This window comes from Aedes albopictus, chromosome 2 (assembly GCF_035046485.1).
Source record: "Aedes albopictus strain Foshan chromosome 2, AalbF5, whole genome shotgun sequence".
In the NCBI taxonomy this organism is placed as follows: Eukaryota; Metazoa; Arthropoda; class Insecta; order Diptera; family Culicidae; genus Aedes; species Aedes albopictus.
In genome coordinates, this window is record NC_085137.1 from 148746864 (window position 1) to 148761557 (window position 14694).

General features: G+C 38.6%; 1 protein-coding gene across 1 annotated transcript in view; it reads left to right on the forward strand.

Annotated features, from left to right (window-relative positions):
* The window catches only part of LOC109421009 (chitin deacetylase 1), a 65782-nt gene that overhangs the window by 34040 nt on the left and 17048 nt on the right, over positions 1-14694 (forward strand). Inside the window, exons 2-3 of the mRNA XM_019695495.3 lie at positions 10261-10333; positions 10691-10863. Coding sequence (XP_019551040.3) covers positions 10261-10333; positions 10691-10863 — 246 coding nt within the window. The remainder of the gene's footprint in view (positions 1-10260; positions 10334-10690; positions 10864-14694) is intronic.

Genomic DNA, 14694 nt, shown 5'->3' on the forward strand with positions numbered 1-14694 from the left:
ACACTGCACACAGTGTAAGCGCAGTTGCCAATGGCAATCGCTCACGTAGTTCCTTAGTGGACAATAGAGCTGTAAATTAGATTGAGCGGTTAAGAGTTAAAAAAAGATATTGATACTTATATCATTGAATTTTCAAAAATTAAATCAGACATTCACCCTCATTCTTGTATTCGATCGAATCCACTTTACTTGGTTTTGTGAGGCGTAATTATGAATTCACCGAAAAAAGTAACAAACCTAATGAAAATAAAAAAAAAAAAAAAACAAAACAAGCATATATTCAAGATGCAATAAACTCGTAAATAACTTTGCACTGTCAAAAGTTATCAGTCGATTTATGCTAAAATATTTGTAATTGATGGAAATTTGTAGGGTATGTTAACAATTTTACCAAATTTCGCGGAACTTCTTAAATTTCGCGGCCATAGCCCAATTTCGCGGATTTCGCGGATTACGATTATTCAAATAATGGTCATGAAATCTCAAAATATTTTCGTTTTCAAAAATCGGTATCTTCAATAGGCTTCCAGGAAAAATATAAAAATGTAAGGATGTTCAAAAAATCAAAAACTAAAATTCACAAAATTGCGATTTAAGATGAATCACCTTGATTAAATCGATTTTAGATGACGAAAAATTATATTTTGATCGAGATCAAAAATTTGGGTGAGGGGAAATTTAAAAAAAATAAAAATAAAATGAATACTTGAATGAACATGTATATGATTTTGATTGAATGTTTCATGTTTCAGTCAAAAGTAATTTGGTTGGCTTGATTTTTTAATTGAACGTTCACTTCCTTACTTTTTCGTTTGAGGGTTCAAACCCTTTACTCTCCAAATCATGTGTTATGCAAATTGTACATCATAGCCATTACCTAACATCACTTGACATGCCCTGGAAACCTTACTCAAATCAAACTAGTTTGGAATGGTCCATCATCTCCACGCTACAGTTTATTAGTGGGAGAATTAACGAAAACAGCCATCCATTACCGCCACATCATGATCTCTCATCGTCCCCTGAACGTACCCCCTACACTTTGTATACAAACAGAAACTAAAACGACAAACCGTATCTCTCAAAGGGTCATTTTCGTTAAGCGTCAGCATAAATAGCCTTAAGTGATTATCATCTCAAAGACCCTAGCCTAGCCTAGAGCGACAGATGCCGGCGCAGACATGAATGATTGCATTGCACTATTTTGTCGTCTGCCATTGCATTGCATTGCTGCTCGAAAAGGCAGGGTTCGTCGCTTTTCTTTGCGGTTTAACTCAGTCAAGTGGACAAAGTCTCGCACGAATGAGACGTATCTAGAGGGAGATGTAAATATTTATTGTTTCTCCGATCTGGCGAAGGCGCTCTGTTGAACTATTTTTCTCTTGGCAATATGGTTGTGGAATATTGGGCAAAGTTGTTACTGCAGAGATAACTTGGTTGAACAATGGAGTTGGACAGCCATAAGTACACATCAGCAGATTTTCCTACAAACGATCCCTCAATGTTACCTAGACCTCTGCTTGTAATATTCGTAACCTGAAAGTGTGACTGGACTTTGCAAATAGCCAACAAATTGATCAAGAACAAACAATCATTTTTTTTTATTATCCAACGATAAAAATTACAGAAACCATAAGAGTTTTTCTAAAGGATTCGTGAAAAATTATATGGTATACATATTCCTTCCAAGAATTCCACTAGAGATTGCTGCAATAAATCAATAATTTGAAGTATTTCAGCAGGAAAATCTTCCAGAAACCCTTTCAGAAAACTTGACCAGAGATAATCTAAAAGTTATTCCAGGAATTCCTTAAAACATTGTACAAAACACTCTTGTGGGAATCCATCCAAAGACTCCAACAATACTCCGTCCATAATTTATTGCAGACATGGATTCCTTCACAACTTTTCTCTAGGTAATGCTACACAAACTCTTCCAGGAAGTTGATAAGAAAACGTTCCTGGGACTTCTTCAGGAATTTCTCCAGGTTTTCCTTCAAGAATTCCTCCAGGGATTAACACGGGAATATCTTTTGTGTTTATTGCAGGAACAACTCCAGGGATTAGTTTAAACATTCCTCCAAGGATTTCCCCAGGAACTCTTTTTGGAATTCCTTCTGAAATTCCTCCTGAAATTCTTTCAGGAACTTGTTCATGAATTAATCCAATACTTCCTCCAGGAACTGTTTAGAGATTCCCTTAGGAATGCTTTTTTTTGGTTACTTCCAGGATTCCTACTTGGGTTTCTTCAGGAACTTCTGCATGGATTCCTGCAGAAACTGTTACAGGGATTCCTCAAGGAGTTCCTCCCGAATTCTACTTAGGATTCCTTCAGGATTTCTCCAGGAATTCCATCTGCGATTTTTTCAAAAACTCTTTCTCTTTCTCTAGGAATTCCTCTACGAATTTCTTCAGGGATTCCTCTGAAAAATCCTCCAAGGATTGCTTTAGAAATGCCTCCAGAGATTCATCTAGGAATTCCTCCAGGAAGAGACCCAACTAACAACCGCAAGCTCCAAACAAGCATGCATGCTGAATTGTTGCTTTATAATAGTAATTATTGCTGAACTGAAATTATGCTGCACACATTACTGTACAAATGCTTTTTCAATTGAAAAAGTAGCCAATGTTCAACTTTTCGTATCGGTAGAAACAATGATAATTTAAAACACTTTTCTAGCGTTTAATAAGTTTTTTATTCGATTTGCAGTAATTCCTTTACAACATAGTTTTACAAGACCTTTTTCTGCTTCTTATTAATTTCATGTAAAAATTAGCACATATATCTGTATAATGCGTTTTTCACAAGTAAAATAAGCGCTGTCGTTTCATCATACTTCGACTCAGAGTATATGATAAAAAACATGTGTTTTTACTGAACAACAGCTGAATTAATTTGTTGCTCAATTGTTAACCATAATGTTCTGTGCTAATTTACCACTGCTGAATAGGAGTCGAAGCCTGATCATTATTAAACCACGGAAAGATTATGTTTTGATTTGAGCGCTGCAAATCCTCATCTCTAGGATGGTGCAGATAGGAAGGCATGCGGCTGGCAATCGACGGGTGTCGAGTTCGAATCTTGGATAAGGTAAGTTTATATGTAGTTATTATTCCACAATAGTTATTCACAGCATAAGTTCAATCATTAACTCTTGCGGAGAAAAATTTAGCATTTTTTTTATTTTAATCATTTTTTCCAAAGCTGAATAACAGCTTTACTATATAGTTGTAAAAAGGTTTAACAACAAACAGTTCAGTTGGTACACAACACCATGCTTTATAGTTTCTCCAAATTTATATAAACAAAACCAGAACAAAGTAATGCCTGAAAATTATCCAAATGTTATTCAGCATCATGCTGTACTAATTCGTCGTAGTGGTGCTTGTAAAATGAGTGATTGTTAGTTAGGGAATTTCCACTCTAGGAGTTCCTTCAGGAATTCCCACAGACATTCCTCAAGGACATCCTCCAGAAATTGTTTCCGGGAATCATTCAAGACGTCCTCCAGAAATTCCTCTAGAGGTTGCTGCAGGAATTCCTTCAAGAATTTATCCAGGAATTTTTCAAGGGATTCCTCCAAGGATTCTTCCAGAGACTCATACAGGAATTCCTCCAATGATTTCTCCAGGAATTACTTCAGGGATTCCTCCAAGAATTCCACCAGGAATTCTCATAGGCATTCTTCCAGGAATTTATCCAGGCATTCTTCCAGGGATTCCTCCAGGGTTTTCTCCATGCATTCTTTCGGGCCTTCCACCAGGCATTCCTCCAGAGATTTCTCCAGGAATTGCTTCAGGGACTCCTCCAGAAATTCCCCAAGAGTTCATCTAGAAGTTTCTCCTGGGATTGCTTCAGGAATACTTCCTGGGATTTTCCCAGGAATTCATGCAGGCATTTCTCCAGGATTTCATCCAGGGTCTTCCCGAGGAATTCCTCTAGAAATTACTCGAGGATTTTTTTCAGGGATTCCTCCAGAAATTTCACCAGGGATCTAGGAATTCCTTTATAAATTATGTCAGCAAATCATCCAGGTATTTCTCCTTCAGGAAATCCTTTAGGGATTTCTTCAGAAATTCGTCCAGCATTTTCTCAAGGAATACCTTTTGAAATTTTTCCTGCGATTCCTCCAGGATTTCTTTCAGATTTTCCTCCAGGAATTGCCACTAAGAATTCCTCCAGTGAATTCTTTAGGGATTTTTTCAGAGATTTCTCCACGAATTTCTCCGATGATTCGCCCAGGATTTTATCTAGGAATTCCCTACTAACAAAAGTAGCATCATAAGAGCTTATGGAGCAAACGCATTCGGCAGAAAGCTCTCTTAAGCTCTTATCCAGCAAAAATGTTAGGTGGGTTTCTCCAGGAACTCCTCCAGGAATTACCCCAGGAATTTCTTTAGGAATTCCTCCAGAAAATTTTCCAGGAATTGATCCAGGAATTTCTCCTGGGCATCCTTCAGAAATTTTGTCAGCAATTTCTCCAGGGAATACTCTAGGGCAGTGATTCCCAAAGTGGGCGAAATCGCCCCCCCTGGGGGCGAAAATCAGGCCCAGGGGGGCGAAAATTTGAGAAATCAAAATTGGAGGGCGAAAATACTAACAAGGGGGGCGATTTTTCAATGATTGGAAAACATCGATAGTATTGAATTACAAGTCGAAAATACCAACTTGTTACGACATCGCTAGAAAGCACGACCGAACAACCTGGCGGTCTATTTTCGAATGACAAAAGTATCATGAATCATAAATGTGTGAAAATGGAACAGAAGAAAAAAAAACAATAACAAAGATAGTTTAGATTGAGTGAACAGAGTCGATCGGTATTTAAGGCGATTTCTAAAATTGTAGTTAAAATTTGTAAACCGATTTATTTGTGGAGAAAGAGCTGGGAACTGGAGAAAGATCGTGGTACACCGAAGATACGATACCAATTCTTGTGAGTAGAATAAGTTTCAATATTATTGTAAATCTGTTTAAATATAAATACATTATTTTAGTTTGAGCTGCCACAAAACAGTGCTGCTACAAAAATTGGTTCAAACATCCGAACACAACTGAATCATAAAAATTCCCGTCAAGTTTACAGTTCAATATTTGTCTAGAATAATAAAAAATGCTATTACTATTAAACTTAAACATCGACTTATTTTACAGAATTATTGGTATTTATGTGGACTCTTTGGCAAAATTGCTAGAAAAAAATGACTGCCACACATATTGCTGAAGGAAACGAACATTCGTGAATCGTGATTAGTTTTTGTCAAAATTATGAAAAGAACAAAGTTTTTTTCACGAATTGATGAGCAAAATTGCGTTTCAACACGTAGGCGGATTTATTCATGGAATTTTCAAGCAAAAGCATGAGGTTCAGACGAATATCAAAACACTTTTCTGATGAAATTCGTAACACAGTGTTTACGTAAAACGCCACACACAGTATTTGAAAATATTTCAGAGAAGCTTCTCGGAGGAATTCCAAACTTTACTGGAAGTTAATTTGAAAACATTCCAAACATCTGCGTGAAATTCCGTTCATATCTAGCCATGCATGCTGCATATTTACTTATTTGATATTTTTTTTGAAACACAGTAAGTATTCGAATTTATAAGGAACTCATTGGTTTGGATCTGGATTTGTATTTGGAGAAAAGTAACAACATTAGAAAATACACCGATATTTATTATTATTATTTTTCATGATTATCGAAATTTTCAGCCCTCGGCAACACACCGATATTTTTCTGAGTTGCACTTTTTCACAAACCATATTTTTGTAATTTTTTCCAAATTTTCCACCAGTTTTATTTGATACTTGGGACCAAACATTGACTCTCAGTTGTTGCAAAACAATGATAAAATATTTTGTTGGGAATATCGAGTGTTCATAGGAGTTCACAGTTCGTTCTATTTCTATTGATCAATGCTGAAATAACAACGGTTTGAAAAGTAGGCACAACACGATTTCAACTATATTTTTTGCGGAAATGCGGAAAATCAACGCATTTATAAAACAATTTAATGAAAATAAGAGTGACAAAGATTTAGTTGCACTGAAGCGACTACTAGCTTTTCCACAGTAGCTCTTTTGTAGGCTTAAGCAAAGCATTGTTTCAGCTTTCTGCTATAGACAAAATAAAACCTAACCTAGGGGGGCGAAAATATTTTTTGGAAGCTCTAAGGGGGCGATACCTCCTAAAAGTTTGGGAAACATTGCTCTAGGGATTTCTTCAAAAACTCTTCCAGGTAATTCTTCAGGAATATCTTCAGGATTTTTTTTTTCAGGGATTCCTGCAAGAAATCATCCAGAAATTCCTACGGGAATTGTTCAGGGATTCCTCCACAAATTTATGCAAGGATTCCACCAGGGATTCCTTCAGGAAATTCCCCCGAGAATTGCTCCAGGAATTCCTCCAGAAATTCTTCTAGAAGTTCCTCCAGGAATTTCTTAAGGGATTTTTTCAGGGATAGAAAAATAATAGAAATAGAAATCCTCCAGAATTCCACTAGATATTCCTCCTGAAATTCATCCAGTAATTCTTTCAAGAATTTCCCAACATTTCCTTCAGGAATTTCTCCAGCCATTCCCACAGGAATACTTCTAGAAATTCTTCCATGATTTTCTCCAGGAATTCCACCAGGAATTTCTGCTGGGCATCCTTCATAAATTAAGTCAGCAATTCATTCAGGAATTTCTCCAGGAAATTCTTTAGGGATTTCTTCAGAGATTCTTCCAGGAAATTCTCCAGGAATTTTTCAGGGATTCCTGCAGAAAATTCCACCAGAGATTCCTCCAGAAATTGCTCCAGGGATTCCTCCAGGGATTTGTCTATAAATTTCTCCAGGGATTTTCACAGAGATTCTTCCAGGAAATCCTCCGAAGATTCCTTCAGGAACTCTTGCTAGTATTTTTCCAGGAAATCCTCCTGGAATTTCTCAAGGATTTTTTTTTCAGAAATTTATCTAGGAATTCCTCACAGAATTCTTCTGGAGATTTCTCCAGGAATTCCTCCAGGAGTTCTTCCAGGGATTGCTCAAAAAATTAATCCAGGAATTTCTCCTGGAATTCCTGTTGGGTCTCTTCCAGAAATACCTTCAGGGATTACGCAAGGAATTTGTACAGAAGTTCCTCTAGGCATTCTTCCAGAGATTTTTAAAGGACTTGTTTCAGGGGTTCCTCTAGGAATTCCTTCAAAGATTTCTCAAAGAATTCATTCAAAGATTCCTGCAGAAATTATTCTAAGATTCCTCTAGGATTTCCTCAAGACTTTTCTTTTGAAATCTCTCTAGGGAATACTCCCAGAAGTTATCCAGGAATTCCTCCAAGTATACGTTCAAAAATTCTTCCAGGGATTCCTCCGGGAATTCGTACGGGAATTCCTCCTAGGGTTCTACCGGGTTTCCTCCAGGCATTGCTGTAGAAATTCCTCCAGGGATTCATTAAGGTGTTACTTCAGGAATTTATCCAGAAAGTATTCCAGGGATTGTTCCAGGAATTCCTCTAGTGATTTCTTCAGAAATGCCTCTCAGGCTCTCTTCAAAAATTCATTCAGGATTTCCTTTAGAAATTTCAGAAATCCTTCAATCATCTTTTCCAGGGTGTTACCCAAGAATTTCTCCAGGATTACCTGATGATTTTTTTTTGAATCACTTCAAGAATTTATAGAGGAACTCCTCCAGCGAATAGTATTGGAAGATAAATTAAAAAGGATGCATACAAGAACCAGGCCATTATCCTGGAATTCATTCAGGAATTCCTCCAGCAGTTTCTTCAGAAGTTTACTTATGGATTCCATTAGGAATTCTTACAATAAGCGAGACAATAAGTCCTCTAGGGATTTTTTCAAGCTTCACACATGCCACAAAAGAGTCACAACAGCGCAGGGTTTGGTTGCGCAGAGGTCACAGAGGCTTACTTTATACATATAAGTATTTTCATGTTAAAAGTTCTTTCAGACATTTCTACAAGTAATCCTTCAGCAATTAACTCAGGTGTAAGTGTTTGGTTTGTTAATTGGGTCTGTTGAAGTGATTTTGTGTTATTATATTCGAAAATGTATGAAGGACATCTAGATTTCGTGTTAGAGTAAGGTTTTTCCCCCAGTAGTCCCTCACTTCGCATACAATTAGGGCGATAATAGGCAAAACCACCTTAAACGCAGCATATCTACCACCGAGCTTTCACAACCCACCGCCAGAGGTCCAAGACGATGCAGTTATGAGCAACCATGAGGGGTGGCGTAATGGGGCCATCCAAAGGATACACTTTTGAAAAGGCAATGACCGGATGCTGAGGTCAAGAACCTTGAAGCCTTGTGAAAGTGCTACGAACTTTCACTTACCCGGTGAACGTTAGCCAAGCCAGACGAAAAGTTAGTAGTAATTTGTAATTTATTTATTTAGAAAACGGCAGCCTGTTAGTTATTACATTATTAGTCGGAAAGCTTTAAATCGAAATCGACAATGAGCCAAGTTGAAAAGCTAGAAGAGGAGTGAAGCGTCCATTCTGCTGCAGCTTTATCCCAAAGCCACCCCGAGGCGAGAAACGCGGCCAGAAGTGGCCTGAAGAACCAGCGGTACCTCGTACCCCGAAGTAAAGAACGCCGGATGCCGGCGGAACATTTCTAGTTGTTGTTATATGTCCATTTGAACTATATTTGAACTTTGGAGGCACTCAAAAGTTCAACATGAGTTCGGTTAAAATTTGATTGAACTCTGCTCTAAAATTCCAAGTTAATTTCTTCTGTACTTTTTTCGACTTTAACCCTAAAAGGGATACTTTCATGGCCTCAGTTTCGTCACCTCGCTGAGTGTGTTCCATCAAAGACGAGCTCTGAAAGGCGCCTGGGGTCCAATGGACCCCAGGTATCCCTTTTAGGGTTAATGTTGTTTTGAAGAGTCAAAAGCCAAAAGCTTGTACATTAGAGTGGGTCAACGTAGTATGGAGAAACTTGAAATTTGATCGTATCAACCCGGAACAAAGCTTTTTCAACCTATATTAGCGTCCAAAACAACTGTGCAAAATTTAGGAGCGATTGGTTGCTTCCCCGTATTCCGCTTTGTGATTGAAATATGTATGGAAGTTAGTATGGGAAAACGTACTTTTTTGCATTTTACTCATAAATTGAATTCTTTTCTCTAATACCAAGTGACTGATAACGTTAAAGTATAGCCTAGGATATGCTGAAAAACTTTACCGAAGACCGCAAAGTGATCCGATGCTTGTGAAAAAAGTTATTCGCCTGGTAACTTAGGCCAAAAATTGAGATTTTATTATTGATGTTATTCCTTTACATGTTAAATGTTAAGCACCACTGGGCAATCTGTACGTCATAACTTTTTTCACAAGTGTCGGATCACTTTGCAGTCTTCGGCAAAGTTTTTCGGCATATCCTAGGATATACTTTAACGTCATTGGTTAGATTATTTTAGACGAAAAATTTCAATTTATGAGAAAAATGCAAAAAAGCACGTTTTCCCATACTAAATTACATACAAACCTCAACCACAAAGCGGAATACGGGGAAGCAACCAATCGCTCCCTAATTTTGCACAGTTGCTTTGGACGCTAAAATGAATCGAAAAAGCTTTGTTTCGAAAAACCGACTTTGTTGACCCAGTCTATTGTACATGTACTCCCAAGTTCATAAACAATACATGAGTAAAGCGAGATTTTCGACTAGAAATTCTACTTTGGAGATTTTGGCCAAATAAATTAGACCGCAACGTCGGGCAATGCCAATTTAATTGTTTGGATTCTCTACATGAGTAACTTTTTGGAGAATCAAGTTCAACGAATCCGCAATTGAACCAAACTTAAATTTTTGAGTTCGTTCTTCAAGTGGAATCCGAACTTTTGGTTTCTTGGGTAGGCATTAAATATGGAGATCGCCCAGAATCCATGTCCTGTCACGGTCGCCATGTAGAATTCTTTTGAGTGGTAACCATCTTCCATTACGATCAATGCTAGAATATCGTTAACTGCTTCGTTTAAAATTTGTTCTACATTGTTCTTTTAATTATTTGCTAATTTGTGCTTAGCTGGCAATCAGCACGAAGAGCTAGTTTTCTTCGTTTGGATACTCGCACATGAGGAACTAATTTGTTCAAAGATTATTAATGTATTCATCATAAACTAATCAACTAAAAACCAAACAATTCATTGAATATCTATTCTATATCTATTACTTATTAATTAATCCAATCAACTCAACGACACGACTTCTCATCGTCATTTTCTCATTTCTTTCTCCACTCCACAGCACACGCCGGCAACTTGGTCAAACGAAGTCTGAAAAACACAGTGCCCTGCTTAGAGGATGGACGATTTTACAGGTCAGCTATTGGTGTCACTTTTATTCCAAGTTATTATCCAATATCTCTCTCCGCCTCTGCCTCCAATAGTCAATAGATATTGTATTAGTTTTTCTCCTTCTGCTTTCATTGGATATTTCCTGCTTTTCTTCTGTTGTCACAATTCCTGCCAATAAGTAGTGCTTGAAACGATCCGGTCCCGACAACGATTAACCACCGCGCGCGGCCGCGGCTTAATGGAACCGATGATTGAATCAATCATTAGGCTTATTGAGCCGTTCAATTGGGCGCCGGCCGCCGCCAGCCGTCGTCGTCGCCGAGGCATAGCAAAACGAAGAAAATTTAATTTTCTCTTTCTTTTTATTTCTGGCGGCGCAGAAATCCCGAACGGCCCGCGCACAAGATGTGGACCAATGCCGAGTGCGCCAAGTACTACCTCTGCCTGGACGGGGAGGTGTTCGAGTTCAAGTGCTCCGTCGGGCTGCTGTTCGACGTGACCCGCCAGATTTGCGACTTCAAGCAGAACGTGGACAACTGCGAGGTTACGGCCGGTAGGTATGGAGTTCAAGGGTTTACGGTAAATGTGAGCAAAATTCGATCATTTCCATTTGTCCAATTTTCTTTGGGAAAAGTCGTTGGGCGAAGGTCTTCAACAGTGTTTGATTTTTTTCAAAACCCTATATCATGCGAGAACAAACATGATGCTCTTTTTCCTCCTATTAAGGGTTCGGGAAATCTGCAGACGGACATGGTGGTCTGAAGGCTCCTCCTTCTCTCATTGGCATAACGTCCTCACTGGGACAAAGCCTGCTTCTCAGTTTAGTGTTCTATGAGCACTTCCACGGTGATTAACTGAGAGCTTCCTCTGCCAATGACCATTTTACATGTGTATATCGTGTAGCAGGCACAAAGATACTCTATGCCCTAGGAAGTCAAGGAAGTTTCCTTTACGAAAAGATCCTGGACCGACCGGGAATCGAACCCGTCACCCTCAGCATGGTCATGCTGAATACCCGTGCGTTTACCGCGTCGGCTATATGGGCCCTATATGGTCTGAAGGCTACTTTTTTATTCGTATGCAGGAGATCCTGGGTAAAGTACCTTATTGACCAATTGTCCGTTTCTTTCCTCCTACTTTATTTCATTAAAACTACTTCCTTCCTCTTTCCAACATACTCATGTAAATTCATATGTTCATAGCCATCGCTAGAACCAGAAACGGGTTGGAAAAAACATTTCCCTTCCTTCAACTTCCACAGCACAGTTCCCATCTATCATATAACGCCTACAAGTTATGCAACCAGCTAACAGTGCATTTTTTTTTTCAGAGTAATTAGTACACAATCAATCACTTAACGCCTGGCATCTACACACCAACGTGAACCCTCTCCCACACAACCTAGTTTTTAGGGGGTTTCAAGGGATTCCAGGATGTTTCAAAGTTTTCAGTGGCGTTTCAGGGTTTCCTTGAAGGTTCGTTTATTCACATGAGAAAAGTGTTCTCTTCTAAACTAGTTTGTTTTGCGTTAAAAGAAACCGCGTTATTTCAAGACACAACTAAAAGAGTCAATTTAGAAGTAAACATGTTCGGTTCAGATTTGGGCATGGCTAGCAAGATAAGCGGCGCCAAAAAGGAGCACGAGAAAGACAAAGAATAGGCCATATGAATAAAGCTGAGTAAATACTCTTTACTCAGATCTCTGTGAAGTTTCACAGAGATTTGCTCCACGGCTTCACATAGATTTAGTAAAGAGTATTTACTCAACTTTATTCATATGCCCTAATGCTGACATCTAGAGATGGAACCGTGAGATGTGAAATCATACACTGCACTGTATACACGACTTCCAACGAAATCGTGAGTGAGTTATTCTACTTTTTTCACACACAAACAAGCCGCTCGCTCTCTGATAGGTGCTTTTTGCATTTGCTGTCAAGTTTTTTTTTTCGATTCCGCGTTACCTCCAATTCTAACAGTGAAAAATGAACTAACGATTGCGCTACGCCATTCGGAAAGTGATTCGGGTGAAAAATTTTCACGAGTTTAGTGAATATCGCAACAATTGGGATCCGAGGTTTAAGCAAAGCCGTGTAAAGTGAAGCATTTTACGTCCCTAAATTTTGTGCCGCGAGTGGATTCAAGCTGCGGAAAAGAAATGAAAAAGCAGTTCGTGGTCCAGTGGCCGCCGCGAGTGTGGCGCATTCCAGTGCAAGGAACGCGAATCGTTCCCGGCCAGGAAAATCGAGGGAAAATCTGAGTAGGGAAAGGCTTGCTGCTATTACTGTACTGTACTGAAAAGCTTTCTGAAGGACAATGTTCCACGGAGTTTTCTGGCGATTGGTGAGATCGTTTCAGGCTACATATTATTTTCTTTTCTTTCCTCTTCTTTCGGAACTTCTTGAGGAACTTGTTTTTGTTACGTCACAGCTCCTTAACTTTTAGAAATCAGTGTCTTGTTTCATTTCAGAGAGCGAGCAAAGGCGCTTAAACCTAGGCACAAGAGCCAGGACACGGACCAAATACCTGTGTTCCATCCCAGGATCCAAGGACTAAGGGGTGACATTAACCTTCTTAGCATCGTCACCCCCACCGATTTTCACGTAGTTAGCTTTCTCTATAAAACTGAGCGGTTGGTACGAGATGTCCCCGCCTTAATGGTTTTATTGTAGAATCAACAACGCTGCACAGTAGGCCTGGCCGCTTTAATGCTTGTAATGCATTCTTGATGTACTGCAAGCATTAATAATGACAAGAAAAATGGTAGAAGTAGTCGATTCTATCATTTTCCAGGATTCTTTCAATGAATGGCTGTGTATGTGTAGACTAGACTAGACTAGACTAGACACAAACAAGCCGCTCGCTCTCTGGCATCCATCAAAATCAGTACACACACGAACGTTATAAAAAACGTGTTCACTCAGTTTCTGTGTTTAGCTGAGTCAAATGTTTTTCAAAGTCATGAATGTGCAAAACTTCATTTTATTCGGATTTTTTAATCCTGAGATATATTTAGTAGTCGAAAAAGAAACATTTTACTGGAAGCACTCTATCTTCAAGTTGAGTTAACCAATCAAGCGAAAATGTACACCAGTTATAGCGAACTAGCTGAGGAACTAACAGTTAAAATTTGAAAATTTTTAGTGTACTTTATAAAAAGTTATAGCTTGTTGAACATTTTCGGGCTAATAATGTAAATTTACATGCTCTCGCAAATTTCCAACTAGCGCCGCCTAGTGGCAGACACTCGAACTGACCGGTAAACTAGCTGATAGCCCTGGATCTGTTAAACAACTTGGCCGAAGGCGAAGACACCATTTTTTTTTTTTTTTTTTTTTTTTTTTTTTTATTATTATTAAACTAAATTATTGACTACAAACTTAACCTAATTGGCTCATTCGGCGACAATTAGCACCATCACGGAGCCGTGCTTCATGTTTCATAATATTTTACAATCTTTTTCATTTAATATTTTAATTAGAATACGGGAAAGGTAAAAAGGGGCAGTTTAGGACACGGAATGAGAAATTAAAGAATAAATACTGATAAAATCTAACTGAAGGACATAACAATGTGGCATCAAATGTTTTGATCAATGGACAAAAGGAATTTATTCACGTGTTTCAAATATGGTATGTTACGGGATCCAAGTAGGTCACGAATGGGCACTCCAATAGGCATCCTGTCTCTTCTCAGCCTGTTGATCAACGAGTTCCTTTTTGTGTTGTGACGTTCGCAGGACCATACTATGTGGTCTATATCTTCGTAGGCCTTGTCGCACGAGCATATGTTTTCCTGTAAGATATTAATGCGGAAAAGATGGGATTTGCATCCATAATGGTTGGACATTATGCGAGACATATTGCGTATAAAATTTCTGGAAACGGATAGGTCATCGAACCATGGTTTCCACGATACTGTTGGGCAGATAGAAAAGCACCATCTTCCCATTTGATCTGAACACCAAGTTTTTTGCCATTCTGAACGAACATATTCTTTTATTTGCGTAAAATACTCCCTAGATTGAATTTCCCTCTGGTATAGAGGTCCATTGGAGGCGCCTTCTTTTGCGAGTGCATCGGCTTCTTCATTCCCATAGATTGAACTATGGGCAGGAACCCACAAGAAAACAATTGTATATCCTGCCTGAGACAGATTATATACAGTTTCCTTGATTTTCAAAAGGAAATGAGACGCCTTTACGTCAAAACGATTCGTATTGAGTGCGCTTAAAACACTCATACTATCTGAACAGATGAAATACTTTGAAGGAACATTTTGCTTTATCAGCTGACAACAGTAAAAAATGGCAAGTACTTCTGTTAAGAATACCGAACATGGTTCGCTTAGTTTGAATGAGTGACCTCTCTGGTTATTATGTATG